Genomic DNA, 22,840 nt, shown 5'->3' with positions numbered 1-22,840 from the left:
CGGTAGAAGCGAGAAGAGGGCATGGCCTAAATTATGGAGACCGTTGATGATAGATGCCAATTTCTAGAAGCATCGCCTCACGTAGATGCTTATCATGGTGGGGAGGACCACCCATGATGGACCGGGCTGAGTGCACCACCACTCTATGCAGCCTCTTGCATTCCTGTGCATTGGAATTGTCACACCAAGCATGATGCAACCAGTCAGAATACTTTCACGTTGTAGGAGGTTATAGTGTGCAAGCGCTGCCACAGCTGTCAAGCATCTGTGACTTCTGCTTAGCCCAGGATTGTTGCTTTATGCTTACCATGGCCTTCTTGAGGTCATACGTGGACTTCTTGTATGACTCTAGATTGCCAGTCTAAAATGCCACTGATCTAGCTCTCAGCAGATGATGAATCTCAAGAGCTTCTATTTGGAGAAGACCTTTAATGTTTTTGAAATGCTCAGGCAGTCAGGCAGCAAGAGTTAATGTTTTAGATTGAGGACGCTTTGTCAAAAGTGGAAAGAGAGGAAAGGAAATTAGTTTTAAGTTGCAAAGAAGAAGGGAATGGGATTGGACAAGAATTATCTGTGATAGAGTGATGTCAGTGTTATTCTGGGGCTAAATTTTATATCAACCTGTCGATGGGTTATCGATGGAGAGTGTGCAAGTAGTACAAATAAAGTAGTATAAAAAAAGTTATGAAATGAGGCATGTGAGAGGGTAAGGGAGAAATTCTGTGCCAATATCATAAATGGATGACTTGCAGCAAAAATGGTCAGTTCTGATTAAGCTAGTTACAGTATCTTAAGTTGTAGACTTCAATATTAAGTCAGGAGCGATTCTGAGCTTCCTGTTGCCTGCTACTTTAATTCTTCATTTAACTTCTACTCTGACCTTTCTGTCTGTGGCCTTCTGCCCTGCTAGAACAATGCTAAACACAAACTTGATAATGCCAAGACATCTGGGCATTATCGAATTCTCCCTCCAGTCCTCCCTCTTCGAGTTCATCCACATCAATCTACTCCTGTTGCGGGGAGTGAAATAGTGTACCCTAATAAAATACTTTGCAAAGTCAGAGCAGAGGATAGTGGCACTTATAAACTGCAGCTGAATCATCTTCATGAGACATAACAGCACAGTTGATATTGTGGTTTTGTACAGTTAATCAAAACAATACAGGAATGTTATCAGTATCAAACACTTCCGGTGAATAAAATTTGCAAATTAAGTGTGGCATCTGCTTCCCACATAGTTTGTGATTCAGAGGCCACTCTACCTCTCAAAGTATAACTTCCCTTATGGTTATGAGGCACTGAAATTGATTCTCAGATTGGGGCTCTCTGATTCCTTCTTGATTTTGTCTCGATGGAGGTGGTGCAAAGCATTGATTACTCTTTATGTTCTTGTCCTGTGTGGGTAATTGACAGAGTAGATTGTCTGATGGTGAGGGCTGTTGGGTATGGATTAATGGTTTGTTTAGACACAAAATGCTGGAGTAACAGTCTGAAGAAGGGTCTTGACCTGAAACATCACCCATTCCTTCTCTCCAGAGATGATGCCTGTCCCGCTGAGTTACTCCAGAATTTTGCAGTTCTTTCCTACTTAATGGTTTGTGTAACTATCAGCAGGAAGGAGTAATATTAACAGCAGAGCTCACCTTCCGATGTCTCACAAAGTCTTGACATTTTTTTCAGCATTGCTCCTTTCTTTGGGGATTGTCACTGTATGCAGATAGTATGTCAGCCACTTCCTGCCAGATTCCACATAGTTGGCTCTCTTGCTACATAGCATGTGTTTTCTGGCATTGATCCCAGCCACTAACGCCTTGGAGTCCAAGCATGTTGACATGGATATTTCTCTTCTCTTTATTGATCTCTTTTTCTTGATCTCTCTTTTCTCTTCTCTCTCTCTCTCTCCACCGCAGCCTGGCAGTCTTCTCTGTGAACCATTGTAGACTCAGTTTCTTTCTGGCTGCGTCAGGGACGCTGCATAGGACTATTACCAGCATTTGTTTTCTGTTAAAACAATATTCAAAGAAAGCATTTTATTTCAAATAACAGTAATGCTAATGACCAGCTGGGTGCCTGATGTCTCAAGCTGACTTTTGTTTTGAAAAGTGTCATTGCTTTTATGGGGTGGGGGGCGGGGGTTCCCCCCATTATTCTGAAAGTATTAATAATTGTGCTATAACTTTCTACTTGTTCCAGATTTGATTGATTGAAAAATGGCTCATAAAACAACAGGACGAAGAAATTCCGTTAAAAACCAGGAGAAAAAAACCTATGATTCATTGTACGGGTTCAGTGAGGAAAATGAGAAAACGTTGGGATGCGGCTATGAAGATGACAAACTAGGTAAAGCACAGTTAAACGCTTTAGAAATAATCTTAATTATATTTATTATTCAGTTTTCGTTATGTGAACTGGCCAGTAAAATCCATCAATACCCGCAGCCTTTGAATATAACCGTGATAGACGAACCTTCACCAACAGAGTAGTTTCTATGAAAATGTCTTATAACAAATCTATGGCCCTGAATGATGGTGTGTGGAAAGCAGAATATGTGATTGAATATTGCCCTCTGATTACAGCAATGTCCATTGTGTTGGGTTGTGGACCCAAAATATTTTTTAATGAGCAAGAATTTATTGAATATGACCAATATTTACCTTATCCATGTTAATCATTCTTGATGGGTGTGCAAAATGACTACCACTTTATCTCTATTATTAAAGAGTGGAAGACGAATGGGGTTGTTGTGGAATAGAAGGAGAGAAATTAGGTAGAAAAAAGGAAAAACATGATCTTGGGGCAGAAAGAAAGTAAAGTGGGAAAGGGTAGGAGATGAAAAGGAGAGAGAGAATGGATAGAGCTAGAATGGAGGTTTGGAGGAGGAGAGAAAAGAGAAGAAATAGTGAAGGACAAAAGGAGGACAAGTTGTAGAGGTAGTAAAGAATGAATGAATAAGTTTATTGGCCAAGTATGTGCATATACAAGGAATGTGCCTTGGTGCTCCACTCACAAATGACAACACAAACATGCAGTTAACAATTAAGAGTAAAGCATAAACACATCAAAACAATAAGGATACAACATTACGGTCTAAACATGTGGGTGAAAATAAACCAGAGCAAAAAAGAGACTACAGACTTTGGTTATTGAGTAGAACTACTACTAGTGGAAAAAAGCTGTTTTTATGTCTGGCTGTGGCTGCTATGACAGTCCGGAGTCGCCTTCCAGAGGGAAGTGCTTCAAAGATTTTATGGCCAGGGTGAGAGGGGTCAGAGATGATCTTGCCCGCTCGCTTCCTGGCCCTTGCAGTGTACAGTTCATCAATGGGGGGAAGGTTGCAGCCAACAACCTTCTCAGCTGATCGGACGATCCGTTGCAGCCTCCGGATGTCGTGCTTGATGGCTGAGCCAAAACAGACCATGATTGATAAGGTGAGACATAAGAGAGAAAATAAGGTTGGGTGTGGGAGAAAAACAGGGATAGGGACTATTGAATAGGAGGAAAAGGAAGGAAGCATGATAGCAGCATTGACTGGAGCAAAATATGAAGGAGAAATTAGAAAATATGGGAGGAGGAGGGCATGGATATAAAAATGACAGGTAAATGAAGTATTGAAGAAAGAGAGTAGTTCTGATTTATGAAGGGAAACAAATTGGAGAATGGACTGCAAGGAAGGTGAAGTTAGATGGAATGGTTGAAAAGATTTGGAGAGAAGGAAGAGAGCACCAATGAGTGGGAAGCTTCAGAATAGTGAAAGTAGTAGTAGTGGGGGAGAAGATCATAAAGAGAGGGTGGTAAGGAAATATAATGGTTGTTGGATGGGGCAAAGGAAGATGAAGAAAAAGAGAGGAGAGAGTCAAGGGTCATGGTAATGAATGCAGAAACATGTTGGGAGACTCCCACCAAACTTATGGAAATACAATGGGAACTGTAATGAATGGGCACTCAGCTGCTCCTGTGGAATCTGTTGGGAATCAAACTCCTCAGATGGATAGAGATGGGGAAAGAAAGAGTGGATGGGAGGAAAAGGAAAAGTACAGGAATAGTTGGGAGTAATGTGGAGAGAGGAAGACGGGCAGAGAGCAAAAGGAATGAGAGAGATGGGCAGAGAGAGGGGAAAGAAAGGGATTTGCAGAGAAATTAGGACTCTAGAGTAAATGGAGTACAAAGAGGCGTGCACAGAGATAGGAGAATCAAGAGTGTTTTACTGTCATATGTATCAAAACAGAAAATGAAATTCATACTTGCAGCAGCACATGTTTGTAAACACAGTACTCAATAGGTAATATAATATTGAGATATATCAAAAGCCCAAGATCTGGATCTAATCCATTATTAATTCATATCCTTTGGATTAGAAACATAAAACATAGAAATATAGAAAATAGGTGCAGGAATAGGCCATTTGTTTCTTCGAGCCAGCACCGCCATTCAATTATGATCATGGCTGATCATCCAAAATCAGTACCCCGTTCTGGCTTTTTCCCCATATCCCTTGATTCCCTTAGCCTTAAGAGCTAAATCTAATTGAATCTGACCTCAGTCTGAGTTGGCAACACTACATAAAAGAGTTAGAAAAGAAAATCTACATTGAAATCAGATCTGTCTCCCAGGACTTCTCTCTCCAAGGGTTCTTTTTGTTGTACCTACCCTAAAACATGTCTAATGTGTAAGCTTAACAATGAATGTCCAAACTATTTTTAGGAAACTGAGGATGTGAGAATCTGAATTTGTAGGATGTGTCTCCTGCACTCAGGACCCACATTTCTCACAATACGGCTGTTCTCTCTGCGACCAAATTGGTTTTCTCTGGGTGTTCCGGCTTCTTCCCACATCCCAAAACTGGTGGGTTGGTAGATAAATTGACTAGTATAAATTGCTCCTGCTGTAGTTGAATTGCATAATTGATGGGAATGTGATGAGAAAAGGTTACAAGGAAAATTGTGGGAAGGGTGGGATTGCTTGATGAGCCATCATGGACTTAATGGGTTTAATGACCCATCTTCTAGGTTGTATGAAAATATGTACAAGAGGTAAATGTTGTACAGAGATCAATGTACGCAAAAAAATCTATACGTCAGTTAGGTGCAAATGTTTTTGCAGTTATTAGACATTGGTGATGAGATAATATAAGCAGCTTAATCTGTACCTGAAGAGGTACGAGTTAATCAAAACTTATCAGCTTGGAGATACAAGGAATTGCAGTTGCAAGTTTACAAAAAAAAAACCAAAATCTTGGAGTAACTCCAAGCAGCATCTCTGGAGGACATGGATAGCCAACATTTCGGGCTGGAACCCTTCATGCTATTTGTAGTAGGGGGTAGAAAGCACGAAAAGAGGTGAAAGTAGGACAAAGCCTGGCAAATGATAGGTGGATACAGGTAAAGGGGATTTTGATTGCCAGATGGGTGGATAAAGGGTAGAATTGAAAAGAAGACAAAAGGGTGTAAGATAAGGAGAGAAGAGGAGTGAAATACAAAGCCAGAGGAAGAGATATAGATGGAAGGGACAGAAGAAGAGGAAAGTAAAGCATGACATGGGCAAATAGCATGGCTTGTTTGTGACAAGGTTCCATGTCGGAGAAGATAAAGGGATCCAGGCTAATTTGGGCAATTGGATCTTAAATTGACATGGTGACAGGAAGCAGACAGTGATAGCGAAGGTAGACACAAAATGTATTTTAGGAGGACTGTTAAGCTGATATGCAAAAATTAGGTAGGACACTGGGAATTACAAAGGAACAGAAAGACTGAGACGTACATGTACAAGGATCCCTGAAGGCAGCAACCCAGGTAGAGATAAGGTGGTTAAAAAGGTATAAGGGCTACTTGCTTTCATTTGCTGGGGCAGACAATGTAAGCAAGGAGGTTATGGCTCAGCTTGATAAAAATTGCGTGGTAGACTACAACTGAAGAAGTACATGGTTTTGGTGTCACAAATTTGGAAGGATTGATTGGATAGAGAATTGGCCTCATGGAAGGAAGCAGAGGGTGATGGTGGAAGGTTGTTTCTTGGACAGGTGGCCTGTCTAATGGTGTGCCTCAGGGATCGGTGCTGGGCTCTTTGCTGTTCGTCGTTTTTTATCAATAATTTGGGTGAGAATGTACAAGTCATATTTATCAAGTTTGCATATGACACAAAAGGCATCGTAGATTGCAAAGATGGCCATCGAAAATTGCAGTAGGATCTTGATCAGTTGGGCATGCGGGCTGAGGAATGGTTAATGGAGTTTAATACAGATAAATGTGAGGTGTTGCATTTTGGGAAGTCAAACTAGGGCAGGGGGATCTTTGCATGGCGAAGGTTGAAGGGGAACCTGACTGAGAAGCATAAATAGGCTAGATAGTGAGAAACATTTTCTTTAATAGAGCAAACTATAACCAGAAAACAGTGCTTTAAAAGAAGTGGCAAGAGATTTAGAGGGCTATTGCACTTTTACACCACAGGATGATTAAAATCCGGACCACAGTGCTTGAGGGGGTGGAGGTAGGCACTCTAACAACATTTAAACACTTGAAATACCATGGCATGGCTGTGCATAGACTAAGTGCTGGGAAATGAATACGATGACTGACATATAAATGCTAGATCAAGGGGTGTGTTTCTATTCTGTTTGATTCTATGGTTGCTCACTGATCACACTTTTCAGGATTTTAGCTGGGCAGGGAATGCTGAGCTGTCGATTACTACCATTTAGAGAGAAGATGTAATCTCTAATTTCTACAGTCAGAAGATCATTATTTGTACCAATATGCCTGTCCCTGCTGAGCTCCACGAGAGAATAGATTGGATTAGAGCAGTACATTTCATGACAACTGACATTTGGCGTTAGGGTACTGCAGTCGGGTAGAAAAAGGGGAGCCTGCTGAGCCCTGTAACTGAGATTTCCCAATCTTCCAAATTTGAGAGAATGAAGATAACAAATAATATGCCACCCAGTAGGTGGCAGCAACAGTAGGAAAGAGAAACAGTCAAAGGTTTCAGTCAAAGATCCTTCATCAGAATTGAAATCATGACAAAACAAGTTTGTTTTAAGTTTGCAGAGAGGATGGGGATTGACTGATAGAATAAAGGGAATATCTTTGTTAGGGTAAGACTAGGATTCCCTTCGTATTATCCAGTTTGCAAAATCCAGTGAATATGTTGTTTAGGGTTGTTGGGGAGAGTAAAAATAAAAAGAGAGGTAAAAGCTTTGAAATACACGTGGGAACCATTGAAAACTGAAACCAAAAGGCAATGCTGGAAATGCCAGCAGAACAAGGGGCCACAGTTTAAGAATAAGGGGTAGGCCATTTAGAACGGAGATGAGGAAGAACTTTTTCAGTCAGAGAGTGGTGAAGGTGTGGAATTCTCTGCCTCAGAAGGCAGTGGAGGCCAGTTCGTTGGATGCTTTCAAGAGAGAGCTGGATAGAGCTCTTAAGGATAGCGGAGTGAGGGGGTATGGGGAGAAGGCAGGAACGGGGTACTGATTGAGAGTGATCAGCCATGATCGCATTGAATGGCGGAGCTGGCTCGAAGGGCTGAATGGCCTACTCCTGCACCTATTGTCTATTGCCTAATAGTATCTGTGGAGAGTGAAAAAATGAATAATATTACAAGTGGATAAACCTGACAGCAGAACACTATTTTGGATACAAACAGAGAAAACAAGTTCACTGAAATTGTTGAATATGACGTTGAATGCTGACAGCTACAACATGACTGGATAGAAGGTGAGGTGCAAATTTGGTTCTCCAAGCTAACATTAGGCGTTGTTGGAATAGTGCAGGAAGCCACAAACAGAAGGACAGAGTGGGAGTGAGATAAGAAATTAAAGTGATAGCTAACAGGAAGCTCAGAGTCATTCCTAAAGACCGAACAAAAGTGAAGTTATCACCTATCTGAATTTGGTTTCTCCAAATTAGAGGAGACTACATCATGAGCAGTTAAAGCAGTACACTATATTGGTAGAAGTACATGTGAAATGCTGGTTAACCCCGTAGAACATTTTGGGCTATGAGATGGTGGCAAGGGAAGAGGTCATAATGCATTTGTTACATGTACTATGGTTGGATGAGAAAGTGCTGTGAGAAGGGAAATGGAGATGGAAGAGTGGACCAAGGAGTCACAAAGGGAATGGTTTCGTCAGACTTCTGAAAGGATAGGAAAGGATATTGTTGATGTTGGTAGATCCCTTGCAAGGGGTGACATATAATCAGGAGATGTGGTATCAGTATGGATAGAAATGAGGAATTGTAAGGGTAAAAAGACCCTTATGGGAGTTATCTACAGGCCCCCAAACTAGCCTCGACATAGGGTGCAAGTTGAATCAAAAGCTAAAATTGGCATGTCGCAAATGTAATGCTACGGTGGTTATGGGAGATTTCAACATGCAGGTAGACTGGGAAAATCAGGTTGGTACTGGACCCAGGAAAGGGAGTTTGTGTAGTGCCTCCGAGATGGATTCTTAGAACAGCTTGTACTGGAGCCGACCAGAGAGAAGGCAATTCTGGTTTTAGTGTTGTGTAATGAACCTGATCTGATAAGGGAACTCGAGGTAAAAGAGCCATTAGGAGGCAGTGATCACAATATGATAAGTTTTACTGTACAAATTGAGAGGGAGAAGGGAAAATCGGAAGTGTCAGTATTACAGTATAGCAAAGAGGATTACAGAGGCATGACGCAGGAGCTGGCCAGATTTGACTGGAAGGAGGCCCTAGCAGGGAAGACGGTGGAACAGCAATGCAGGTATTCCTGGGAATAATGCAGAAGTTGCAGGATCAATTTATCCCAAAGAGGAGGAAAGATTCTAAGGGGAGTAAGAGGCACCCGTGGCTGACAAGGGAAGTCAAGGACAGCATAAAAATAAAAGAGAAGTATAACATAGCAAAGAAGAATGGGAAGCCAGAGGATTGGGACTTTTTTAAAGAGCAACAGAAGATAACTAAAAAGGCAATACGGGGAGAAAAGATGAGGTACGAGGGTAAGCAAGCCAATAATATAAAGGAGGATAGTAAAAGTATGTGAAGAGGAAAAAAATAGTCAAGGCAAATGTGGGTCCATTGAAGACAGAAGCTGGGGAATTTATTATGGGGAGCAAGGAAATGGCAGACGAGTTGAACTGGTACTTTGGATCTGCCTTCACTAAGGAAGATAGAAACAATCTCCCAGATGTTCTAGTGGCCAGAGATCCTAGGGTGACGGAGGAACTGAAGGAAATTCACATTAGGCAGGAAATGGTGTTGGGTAGACTGATGGGACTGAAGGCTGATAAATCCCCAGGGGCCTGATGGTCTGCATCCCAGGGTACTTAAGGAGGTGGCTCTAGAAATCATGGACGCATTGGTGATCATTTTCCAATGTTCTATAGATTCAGGATCAGTTCCTGTGGATTGGAGGGTAGCTAATGTTATCCCACTTTTAAAAAAGGAGGGAGAGAGAAAACAGGAAATTATAGACCAGTTAGTCTGACATCAGTGGTGGGGAAGATGCTGGAGTCAATTATAAAAGACGAAATTGCGGAGCATTTGGATAGCAGTAACATGATCGTTCTGAGTCAGCATGGATTTACGAAGGGGAAATCATGCTTGACTAATCTTCTGGAATTTTTTGAGGATGTAACTAGGAAAATTGACAGGGGAGAGCCGGTCGGTGGATGTAGTGTACCTTGACTTTCGGAAAGCCTTGGACAAGGTCCCACAAAGGAGATTAGTGGGCAAAATTAGAGCACATGGTATTGGGGGTAGGGTACCGACATGGATAGAAAATTGGTTGGCAGACAGAAAGCAAAGAGTGGGGATAAATGGGTTCCTTTCAGAATGGCAGGCAGTGACTAGTGGGGTACCGCAAGGCTCGGTGCTGGGACCGCAGCTATTCACAATATACATTAATGACTTGGAAGAAGGGATTAAAAGTACCATTAGCAAATTTGCAGATGATACAAAGCTGGGTGGCAGTGTGAACTGTGAGGAAGATGCTATGAGGTTGCAGGGTGACTTGGACAGGTTGTGTGAGTGGGCAGATGCATGGCAGATGCAGTTTAATGTGGTTATAAGTGTGAGGTTATCCACTTTGGTGGTAAGAATAGGAAGGCAGATTATTATCTGAATGGTGTCAAGTTAGGAAAAGGGGACGTACAACAAGATCTGGCTGTCCTAGTGCATCAGTCACTGAAAGGAAGCATGCAGGTGCAGCAGGCAGTGAAGAAAGCCTTCATAACAAGAGGCGTTGAGTATAGGAGCAAAGAGGTCCTTCTGCAGTTGTACAGGGCCCTAGTGAGACTGCACCTGGAGTACTGTGTGCAGTTTTGGTCTCCAAATTTGAGGAAGGATATTGCTATTGAGGGCGTGCAATGTAGGTTCACTAGGTTAATTCCCAGAATGGTGGGACTGTCATATGTTGAAAGACTGGAACGACTAGGCTTGTATTCACTGGAATTTAGAAGGATGAGGGGGGATCTTATCGAAACATATAAGATTATTAAGGGGTTGGACACGTGAGAGGCAGAACGCATGTTCCTAGTGTTGGGGGAGTCCAGAACCAGGGGCCACAGTTTAAGAATAAGGGGTAGGCCATTTAGAACAGAGATGAGGAAAAACTTTTTCAGTCAGAGTTTTGGAATTCTCTGTGGAATTCTCTGCCTCAGAAGACAGTGGAGGCCAATTCTCTGAATGCATTCAAGAGAGAGCTAGACAGAACTCTTAAGGATAGCGGAGTCAGGGGTTATGGAGAGAAGGCAGGAACCGGGTTATTCACAAAATGCTGGAGTAACTCAGCAGGTCAGGCAGCATCTCGGGAGAGAAGGAATGGGTGACGTTTCGGGTCGAGACCCTTCTTCAGACAACCGGGTACTGATTGAGAATGATCAGCCATGATCACATTGAATGGTGGTGCTGGCTCGAAGGGCTGAATAGACAATAGGTGCAGGAGTAGGCCATTCGGCCCTTCGAGCCAGCACCTCCATTCAATGTGGTCATGGCTGATCATTCTCAATCAGTACCCCGTTCCTGCCTTCTCCCCATACCCCCTGACTCTGCTATCATTAAGAGCTCTATCTAGCTCTCTCTTGAAGGCTTTATGCCACGTATCCTGTGCTGTGAAGCTTTCATAATTCTCTGATTTATTCAGAGATCCAGCTAACACTTTAAATTATGGCATCGCCTATTTTGTTTCCAGGATTTGACCCAACTTTGGTAAAGGAACAGCAATATATTTCCATGTCAGGATGCTGTGTGGCTTGGAGGGCAACTTCCAGGTTAGGAATGCTTTAAAAAAAAAAAAAACTGCAGCTTGCAGAAATTATATAAATATATACTAGTTCTTTATTTTTAGTTTAAAATTGTGTCTTTACTGAGCAACAGATAAAATGACTTGCATTTCCTATCTACCTAAGGGAAGAGGCTGCAACCTTGTTTGTAGAGAAAGTGTGTTTTTATGTTTTAAATACAGCTAAGAATAAATGTACTAAATTTGAGTTGAATAAATTTTAAGATTTGATTTTACAAAAAAGAAACTAAAGTGTGACTAATTTTAAAAATGTTACAGTCAACCAGCTTTAGAGTATAGCTTCTCTGTGTCAGCATCCATTTATGAGAATTTTTATATTAGTAGAGGAAGCTGCATTGGCACTTGGGAGGAAACGGCCAGCATCCAGTGCACGCACTGAGCAGGAAGAGGAAATGGACGACATTAATGTTGGGTATGACAAGCTGAGCATTTTGTTGAATTTTTATAGATTTTGTAGATGTTAGTGCAGAATATAGTGAACATTGATACAGATCTCTGCTATCTTGTTTAAAGCTCAGGATATGTTATCCAGGATTGAGAAAAGCAATACAATTGCACCCCTCCCAACTCTTCCGAATTTGGCGGAAAGTTTCCGCTTTTTTATTTCATTTCCGCCATTCCGATTTCGCCTCACATTTTTCCGCAAAACAGTCGGTAATTGCAATTTGTCAATTCGGCCGCTAGAGGTCGCTAGGGGTTTCGCGAGATATCCCCCCGCCCTGGAAGTCCCCCCCGAAAATGTGGCACCCAGGCTGGGCAAGGCAGCTGTTATATTCCGGACGGCAGAATGAAGAACTAGACTCACACATTAGTTGGCGGTATCACGTGCCTGTTTTTATTACCCAGCATTCCCTGCTTATATTGAACACCAACTCATTAACATAACAGATGAATATGTATGAATATGTTACACTGTCCTCATTTTGTTAGTATTAAATCTAAGTACTCGGTTACAACTTTGTTATTGTGATACTTGATTTAAACCAGTATTGTTTATCCTGTATTTATGAAATTTTAAAAGATAAACATAATATATTTATTTTGCATATCTACACATTTTCGTTTTACTTGTGCAGTGAGTTATCTAACTTACAAATCTAGCTTAACTAATGGTTTACGGATCCTGCCTGATCGTCTAGCAGTAACAGGTGTAATAGGTTTAGGTGTTGACTCAACTGTAGGTTTGTTTGGCTCTGTTTTAGTACACTGAATTTGACCAGAGGAATCTGTTTCTTTGTCTGTACTAACTGAATTTTGTGTTTCAACCATAGTGGTCTTTTCCACCTCACTTGCAGATAAATACTCAGGGATTAGGAATTCATGCTCAGTTTATGGTTCATCTTTGGCTGGAATCACTTGATCAACATGAACACTTTTGATCTAATCTCCAACTTCAATTAAGTATCTTTTTGTTCCACACACTTTAACTATTTTCCCAACATCCAATTTGTCTCGACTGGACTTGTTGGGAGGACTGAGAACATGAACTTGCTCATCTAACTTGAAGTTCCTCTCCTTTTTGTGGAAGTCAAAGTGGTGTTTTTGACTTAACTGTTTTTGCTCAACTCTCAAGGCCAAATTGGGTTGAACTAGACTTAGGCGTATTCTTAGCCTGTTCTTCATCAACAGTTCGGCTGCTAGAGGTGAGTAACCTGTTGTGTGGTTGTGTATTTCAGTAAGAAACTAGTCAAACGATGTTTCATGCTGAGCTTTGAACTACCTTGCGAAACCTGTTTCTTGAGAGCATCTTTGACAACTCTAACAGCCCTTTCTGCCGCCCCATTGGAGGCTGGATGGTATGGGGGAACAAGTGTGTGTTTTACACCATTCCGCTGCATGAACTCTTTGAAACGTTTTGAACTAAACTGAGGCCCGTTATCAGAAACAAGTTCTTCTGGTAAACCATGGCATGCAGAAATTGATCTCAACTCATCTATGGTACATTCAGCAGTAGTGCTTGACCCCATATGCTTAACTTCAATCCATTTGGAATGACTATCTACTAGTGCCAGAAAGTGATCATTACCCTTTTCACACAAATCTACATGAATTCTCTGAAAAGGTCTACTTGGCCATGACCAGGGTTGCAGTGGTGTTTTTGGTGGTTTACTCCGGCAATTTTGGCACATGCTACATTTGCTCACCAGTGTCTCGATGTCACTGTCAATACCAGGCCAATACATGAAACTTCTGGCAATTGACTTCATGCTTACTATGCCAGGATGTTCGGCATGAAGTTCATCCATAATCTCAAGTCTCTTTCCAATCTTGGCCGAAGGAGATATGCACATTCTTATTGCCTCACTTTAAACCTCAGTGACCTAGTGGCACTGAATCGATGATATAGAGTTTGGCCTTGCGGTGGAACTGGCTACAAAGCCCCTGCACCCCACCTCCACTGGACGCACGCTTACACTCCAACCTTGCTCCTCTGCCTCTACTGCAAGGTTGGAATATCTGAGCCTTTTCCTTACATATGCCTCGTTCACAGCCTCCTCCCAGCTCAATGATGAAAACACGCCGACAGGAGTTGGACCCGAGGACAATGTCTGGTCGCAGGTTGGTAGTTGCGATTTCAGCTGGGAAGGAAAGCCTCTTTCCATTTGTACATACTTATGAAAGTTCTTATAGTTCATTTTTATGTTTGTCGCCAATCTATTTTCCTATTTCATCTTGCCTTCCTTCATCTATCTCTTGGTTGAGTTCCAAATTGCTTCCAATCCTTATGCCTATTTCTGGCAATTTTATAAACCTCTGCCTTTGATTTAATGCCAACTTTAATCTCTCTTGTTAACCATAGATGAATTTCTTTTGCTTTTGTGCTTTTATGTTATTCCTTCTGCACTTAGTGCATTTTTTCTTTAAATGTTAACCATTGTTTTTCCACAGTCATTCCTTTCAATACGTTCTCCCAATCCACTATAGCCAACTTTCCTTCCATACCTCATAGATTCCTGTGTTTGGATTTAAGACCCTTGTTTTAAATTCTATCATGCTAAAGTCATTATTCCCCAAAAGGAAATTATAGTCATGAGAGAACAGGGCGAGTTTTCCTATTGCAATAAAGGTGGGGTTGGTTTAATAAAGGGTTTTAAATGAGGAGATTTTGTTTAAACAGCTCCTTCACTAGTGACAGAAACGGGCAGGAGTTAGGGTAGACAGGGAACATTATACATGGCAACTGACCAATGCCATATACAGGTAACGAACAGGTTCAATTTTTACAGGCATCCGTAAATATTTATTTTTCCCTATAAGTTGGAAAATACACAGAAAAACAATTGCTCAATATGGTAACTATACCTCCACAGTATTTTAATGAATTCATAACAAGCACATAAGACAAAGAAGAATGGACAATTACTAAATGAGAGAGGAAACTAGTTCTATTGCTCGTAGGAACAAACATTCAATTTTACACAGCACAGAAACAGGCCTTTCAGCCCAACTCGTCCATGTCGACCAAATTACGCAACCAATCCCGCTTCATGCGCCTTGCCCATACTACTCCATACTTTTCCTGTCCATGTACCTAACCAAGTGTCTTTTAAATATCATAATTGTACCCGTGTCTACCACTTCCTCTGGCAGCTTGTTCCATATGTAGACCATACTCTGAAAAACTAACCCTCGGGTCTCTTTTCGATCTTTCCTCTCTCACCTTAGAATTATGCCCTTTGGTTTTAGACTCCTAGCCTGGGGAATAAACTGTGATTAGTAATTTATTTATTGTGTATTGAATGTTTGACTTTTTAATTTAATAATTTTATGTGAGCTCGCTCATTTCGTAACCCAGGGGTGGCCTGTGCTTCAACTTATTGCACACTTAAGCATTCGGGAATTCACTGATTGTCTTCACTGTTTTTATTTGAACATCAACAGTCAGGCAGAGGCATGCAGATTTGAAAGGATTGTAGACTTCCTGACTGTTCTAGTGACGATACACTGCACACATGTAGAGCATTTGCCTGCTCTTGAGAAACGAACACTGCATGATTCACAAAGCCGATCATTCCCTAAATATTCAACTTGGGCCAGACCACGAGAAGAAATTTCTTAGGTCACTATCATGAATCCACGAGGTTCACATAACTTTTTTTTGCTCATTTGGAGGATTGGATCTTGGGAAATTAAGTATTTTCCCTACCTTCATTTTTGATCTGCATCCATACTACAATGAGTGAAACTGATTGTCAGTATAATAATTAATACAGGACCTTCAGGAAAAGTGAATGCCCACGGGTCGCATAGAATATGATTCTGGTTTCTCTACTGCCCGAGGACTGCCCTACAATTCTCCAGGGAACATTTTTTTATTCTCCCATTCAACCTCCCTCTCAGTTTTTGCCTGTGACCCTCCAGGAGGAGGTGGTCGAACAACAGGTGCTTGAGCAACAGGTGGAGCAGGCAGCAGAGGCAATCAGCAATGAAACAAGACTCGCCTTAGGCATTTAGCCCGGGACTATGGCACTGCTCGGCAATTCTCTTGAGGATTTACCCCATAGACTCTGTACCTGAGCATGGAGATAATGGAAATGGTGGGCTACACTCAGACCACCTGCCTTTGATATTCAATTCCCAAGGCCCCATGGTGAAAGGTTACCATTGAACTCCACACTGCATTTCAGTTGCAGTTGATACCACCTACAGCTGCTTCCTAAAGCCTTGATACTTGCTACAATAAGAATTGCAACAAATTGCAGAAAAGTTTGCCATGATTGCCAGACAGTCTCCACGGAGTTTCCAATGCAACATTCCTTTGCAGCAAGCAAAGAATTTCTTAACCCTTTCAGAAGTATTCTTCGTTTCAAGTAGTAAGTCAGTCTGGTGGTTTATGTTACTGATGGCTCCAACAGAATAAGTATCGCACACCGGATTTAGGAAAAAACACCGGTGTTTATTTGTAATAATTGCACACGTCAAACCTAGCTTTAGCAGCTGTCCCGAAGTTCTGATCTGATGCATTGAGGTGTTGGGGCAATTCTCTTAAGGATTCACTCCAGAGACTCTGTATCTGACCGTGGAGATAACAATGGTAGAAATAGTGGACCACACCCAGGCTACCTGTGTTTGGTATTTAATTGCCAAGGCCCTGTGATGAAAAGTTACCATTGAACTCCCACACTACACTTCAATTGTAGTTGATACCACCTACAGTTGCTTCCTAATGCCGTGATGCTTGCTACAATAAGACTCTTCAGCTCCTTTTCTTGAGCTGCTGGGTGAAAGTGAGGGCATGGAGCTTTGTGGGTGTTATTGCCTCAGATTCCAGAGTGATTAAAGCAGAATGAGATTAATCATGGTGAATATGTAATACTGTTAAGCAGAATGACCAGCACACATTAGATGCACCTCGGCAAAACCTTCACTAATGAGAGGAGAGAGTATATGCTAATGGTCAAATAGATACTTGCATACCTGGGCTGTTCCTCGCATTGCCATTTATACCAGGTCCTGAGGCTTGAGCAACACCACTTCAGTTAAAATAAGAATTCTTCTGGTGATGAGCTTTTATGAAGGGCAGAGTCCCCTTCAGTTTGTTGCATGAAACACTTGTTGCAGGCAATTTTAGTCAGAAGAAATTTGTGTGCATTCATGCAGCTGGGGAGTCTGAACTTGTGGTTGTCATCGTGCCTTGGTATGTCAGAGTTGATGTGTTAGGGATGTGGATGTTGCTCGTGGCTGTGTTTGAAGGCTGCAATGTTAGAACTCTAGCCTTGACATATCTTTAAGAAAAATACTGCAAATGCTGAATATCAGAAATATAAATGGAAAATGTTGGAAAACTCAGTAACATGAGAATTAATTAACAGCTGAGAATTCCAATCAGTGTTTTTCATCAAACTGGTGAAAGGTAGAAATGAAGCAAGTTTTAAGTTGCCAGGAAAGGTGATGGGAGGGGGGGCAGTCAGAGAGAACAAAACGAAAGATATATATTTAGGGAGAGAGATTTAATGACACAAGAGGTGGTTCTACTGAAAGAGAGCGATAAAGGTATATTTGGAGGAGATGTAAGTAGGGATATATTGGCACGTTTTGTCAGGTCATGGGGTTCTGATAGCACTGCCGCCAGGTGTGGGGCCATTTTTTCCAAAGGAGCAACTTGGTAGCCACTTTAGCTTCACCTCTGCGAGTCTTTGAAACACTGTCTCTTGCACTCCACTAGATGAATATTGAGAGTGGTAACTGAGAAGTCAGAGGCATTCTCCCTCACTACCAGTGTCCATATCAGCCCTAACACAGACATTAATTAGTAAGGGGTTTGTGATAGGTTTCACATTCAAGCTCTACCAGTAGGAAGAAGCATAGGTTAACTACAGCACAGGATTCGTGCTGTTTAGCAGTACGCCAGTTTCTAGGTAAAGGATCCTGGCACTTGATGGCACTGTGGTCAATGTGTTTTTCTAACATGTAGTGGAAGGCTATGACTAATAGGAAAGTACTGCTGCTGTCCAGATTTGTTTCAATATGGCTGTAATTTATCTTTCCATCCCGTTCTTCAACTGGATCAATTTGTTTCTTAATTATAATCCTTTTAAATATGCCAGAACTACCAGGCCAAAATGGAACCCGACTTTTCTACAGCAGGGTATTTACTTTAATCTTGTCTATAACTGTATTGTTCATGGGCATTGCCTACTCAATATGATTTATATGTGCTTATTTGGAATGTTGTTGGAAGTCATGGAGCCTTACAGGATTAATGATGTTCAAGCAGCAGCATATGGTGCACAGTAATGTTAGCTTCACTCACATAAGCACTTTCCACATTTAACGATTTATAAATAGATGACAAGTTAGAGTCACGAATAGCACCTTGTTCAAAATGGTGACTTATATAGAGCAAAGAACAGTACAGCACAGGAAGGGGCTCTTCGGCCCATAATGTTTCTGCTGACCATCATGCCAATTTTAAATGCCTGCAGGTGGTTTATATCTCTGCATGTGCCTGTCTAAATGTCTCTTGAACATTTCTATCATAGCTACTTCCATCTTTTCCCCTGGCAGCACATTCTAGACGTCTAAAAAAACCTTGCCTAGTAAATCTTCTTTAAACCTTTCCCCTCTTGTTTTAAAGCTGTGCTAATATTTGACATTTCAATTCTGGAAAAAAGACTGACCATCTACCCAATGTATGCCTATCATAATTTTATACACTTCTATCAAGTTGCCCCTCAGCCTTCAATGCTCCAGAGAAAACAATCCAATTTTGTCCAACCTCTCCTCACAGATAATGCTCTCTAATCAGGCAACATCCAGGTGATCCTCTTCTGCACCCTCTCCAAATTTTCCAGATACTTCTTGTGATGCAGCAATAAGAACTGCATGCAATACTCTAAATATGGCCTAACCAAAGTTTTATACAGCTGCAACATGACTTTCCAATTTTATATTCAACACCTCAACCAATGCCCCAAACAAGTATTCTGCAAGCCTTGTTTACTTGTGTTGCCACTTTCAGGGATCGTTGTACCTTATCTTCCGGCATTACTTCTCTGCTTAGCGGATTGCACTTAGACTATGATAATTAGGTGATATATCACATCTAGGTTTGTCACTTTAAGTACAAAAATATTGCTTTACCCTCAACCTTACGTCTTATGCATCAACTCCATTAGCTGACTGATGATAACTATTGGTGAATATTGATATTGAAGCCATTAATATAATTTAATTCTCAGATCTCAAGCAGAAATTGTGAACAATATAATTGAAGTATGATTGGCACTTTTATTTATAGGGTATGTACAAGATATGTTGCGTTTTCTGTGGCCTTATCCCCGAATTTAGTTTCTAAATTCTTTAACCTTGTGCCTGACTCGTTGTTGTGTTTTGATCCAAGGCATAGAACTCCACCTGATATTTCACCCTGAACATTCTCAATGAGTATTGACAGACAGTGCAGTTGAGGCCATCAGAACGGAAGCACAGTTAACATGCAGGGGGTTAACATGCAGTTACATCAGTGAAGACAAGATAGTTATGAGTAGCAACCTTGCTCATTCGCATCGGAGTAAAACTGAAGCTGAATGTTCACAATACAGCAAATTCTGAAATGTGCTTCAAACCACTTATCGCTCTACCCTCCAGAACTGTGCAGTCTGTATTCTATTTTGCATTATGCCTTGTTCACCCAACATTTCTGCACCTGCTGATCTACTTTTGCCACATAAACCACCATGGATAAGACATCCTGTTTGTTGTTACTGATTGATAAGCTCTACGTAGTCAAGGTCCTCAACGTTATGCTTTGGAATCATTCAAGGACTCCATTGGAGACATTGTCAAGCTTTTAAAGCATGTAACATTTAACTTGTTGGATAGAGCTGATATGTGTGATAACATCTCTGCAGATTATAACAATCTGAGTAAGAGAATACTTAGATTTGCTACTGTGGCGGATTGCCAAGATGCACATGGTGATGTATTGGATTGCACTTACATAGAAGCCAAGGAATTTGTAGAAAAGCCTGGCATGTTCAATAATCGCAAGGAATACTATTCCTCAATGTGCAGCTTTTGTGTAACAATGTAGGTCGCAAGGCATTGCAAGCAACTGTATCATTATTCCAAGGTCCTACTAAATATGTGCTTAACATCATGCCTGCAGTTCCCATTTGATCTGGAACCTGGAAGAAATGTAATGATTGGTCTTCATTGGACCTGCTGCAAAAAAGAAATTGGATCTCCCATCAAAGAGCTCACAATGCATCAGAAAATTACATTTCCCCTACAGCCAAGTTATGAATTTGGATTCAAATGAGTTTGTATAATTGTGAATTTCTGGTATATAAAAACAAAGTGCTGGAATACTCAGCAATCAAATGGTACATATGGAGAGAGAAACATAAGTGCAATGACCCTTTGTTAAAACCCACCAGATGTTTTCAAGGAGAATAATGATAATGTTTGTTTTTCAGAGGGTGTACCTGAACTGCTGAGAATGCTGATAGGTTATAATGTGCCACTGCAAAGTGGCCTGCTTATTATTCCCATCTGGACATGTTTGAACAACATACCAATTAGTAGCTGACTGAAGAATTTGTATTGCAATATCCTTTTCATTCCATGATGAATCCACTGCCCACTGAACCTCTTATTCCTGATAGGCAATTTAACCATTTACTTCCACAACCAGATTCTTCTATTAAAGTGAGCTCCTGACTTTTATTAGTCTTTCGCAGTGCCAGACAAAAATCAGAGTGTCCAGTGCTATATCAAATCCAGAGCTGGTATTGGTTTTAACTGTACAGTTGAGTTACTGCAAAAATATTACTTTTAACAATATTTAGTATGCTGTGCCAAAAACACCTGCACTTATTTTTGTTTATTGCTGATTCAGTAAACTAATTATAATTAATTAATTATGTTCACATTAAAATACAACTGCATATTGAAGCTTAATACATGGTCTAAAGACTCCTGCCTCTATTTCCCAGGCTCAGTTATACCATATGGCATTCTTGGCAGTTTCTAGAATATCTAAGATTTGTGAATCAAAATAACTAAATCCTTTATTTACCCAGTCTTTGCATCATTGTTTAAGGAAAAAATTGAATTAAGGAAGTTGTGACTTAATAATCTGACTATTGCCTTGTTCAACAAAAAGATCTAAAGACACTGTGTGGCCACAAAGAGGCACCAGTTTGCAAAAGATCAAAAATATACACTGACTGTTGTACGTGTGTGTGTATGTGTATGAGGAGGGGGGTTGGTAGGTAGAAATTCCACTCGTCAAAATGTTCTCTCAAATGTCTAAACAGAAATCTTGTCAGGTTTTTTAGCTGGCCCACTTTTATATTCATTTTATTTGAGTTACATTTACAAAATAATATTGAATTTTGTATTTATAGGAATAATTAAATTGTGTTGCTTCCTGTAGGCTGCCTTCCTTTCTACTTAAAGTATGAGTTACCATTTTAATTATATTCAACATGTATGGTAATTATGCCTAAATTATTTTTATTTCCTTTTCAGTTACGATTTTATTCTCCGTGAACTTTTAAGTAATTGCTTAGAATTCAACTATTTTCTACTTTTAGTTTTGTATTAGCTTGGTTGTAGAGGCTCATCAAAATATTTTGATGAAGGGACTCATTGTAAATAAGAAAAGAGCTGACATCTTTGCACTGCGTTCTATTATTTGGTAACAAAACCATAAATTGAGGGCTATTGAGGGCATGCAGCGTAGGTTTACTAGATTAATTCCCGGAATGGCGGGACTTTCATATGTTGAAAGACTGGAGCGACTAGGCTTGTATACACTGGAATTTAGACGGATGAGAGGGGTTCTTATCGAAACATAAGATTATTAAGGGGTTGGACACGTTAGAGGCAGGAAACATGTTCCCAATGTTGGGGGAGTCCAGAACAAGGGGCCACAGTTTAAGAATAAAGGGTAGGCCATTTAGAACTGAGATGAGGAAAAACTTTTTCAGTCAGAGAGTTGTGAATCTGGAATTCTCTGCCTCCGAAGACAGTGGAGGCCAATTCTCTGAATGCATTCAAGAGAGAGCTAGATAGAGCTCTTAAGGATAGCGGAGTCAGGGGGTATGGGGAGAAGGCAGGAACGGGGTACTGATTGAGAATGATCAGCCATGATCACATTGAATGGCGGTGCTGGCTCGAAGGGCCGAATGGCCTCCTCCTGCACCTATTGTCTATAAATAGGAAGACAAATGGATGCTTCTTCTAAAAACATATCTCACTCCATTTGATTCTTTTTCTCTTACCAGAATTAAAATTCACTCTGCTGTAAAGAATGCGCTAACTGGCGAAAGAATTCTCAGAAACAGTATAAAAAAAACATTTCTCTTTTGGAAGCTTTTGCAAAAAAAATCTGAAACACAGAAATCTAGTTCTAAACAGAAAATATGAAACTTTTGAGTTAGTCTTACTGAACTCTTACAGCTTGTGAGTTATGTCAGTTATGGTACATGTACATTCACGTTATAAACACTATCTTATTTCTGTCACCAGCGTTTTCTTAATTCATTTATGGGATGTGGACGTCACTAGTGCGTGCGACAAGCACTTATCTACATTATCCCATCTGCATTAAAAACCTAATGTTGAGCAATCTTATTGAACTGTTGCAGCCATACTGGTAATTGTTCTCCCACAGTGCTGTTAGATAAGGATTTACAGGATTTAGAATAATGATTGGGGACAGTTCTGTTAAAGTACGAGAAAGAACAACAAACAGAACTGCCCTTCAGGTCTCCTCCACCAGTGTGAATGCTATATTTTAATATAACAAATACATTCCATTTATAATTCTGCTGTATAGGATTCCTCTATCTCACCCCAAAAGAATGATAATAGTTTTGTTTTAATTTTGAATGTGTTCTACTGATATTAAATGACACTGGAGGTAAATAGACCTAGATTAATTATTCTTATCTGTATTTGTAGCACTGATGTGGCCACCATGCTTGAGCGATTTGGAGGTAAGTGTTTTTATGTCTAAATATATTAACAGGAATTTTAATTAGATTACATGATCTTTAACACATCATAATAAATCAGTTTTGGATCAGAGGTTGCGGACATGAGTAAAATTGAAATCTTCTTATTA

General features: G+C 40.6%; 1 protein-coding gene across 4 annotated transcripts in view; it reads left to right on the top strand.

Moving 5' to 3' along the window:
- Positions 1-22,840, top strand: part of LOC144605311 (synaptonemal complex protein 3-like) — a 57,716-nt gene that overhangs the window by 1,060 nt on the left and 33,816 nt on the right. For 3 of the 4 annotated variants that reach the window (XM_078420431.1, XM_078420429.1, XM_078420433.1), the window contains exons 2-4: positions 2,194-2,340; positions 11,584-11,674; positions 22,678-22,712. In XM_078420431.1, the coding sequence (XP_078276557.1) occupies positions 2,211-2,340; positions 11,584-11,674; positions 22,678-22,712 (256 nt within the window). In that variant the 5' untranslated portion in view covers positions 2,194-2,210. The remainder of the gene's footprint in view (positions 1-2,193; positions 2,341-11,583; positions 11,675-22,677; positions 22,713-22,840) is intronic. The other variant, XM_078420432.1, reaches the window with a different exon arrangement.

Source organism: Rhinoraja longicauda, chromosome 24, assembly GCF_053455715.1.
Source record: "Rhinoraja longicauda isolate Sanriku21f chromosome 24, sRhiLon1.1, whole genome shotgun sequence".
Classification (NCBI taxonomy): domain Eukaryota; kingdom Metazoa; phylum Chordata; class Chondrichthyes; order Rajiformes; family Arhynchobatidae; genus Rhinoraja; species Rhinoraja longicauda.
This window is presented reverse-complemented; position numbering and strand designations above follow the sequence as displayed.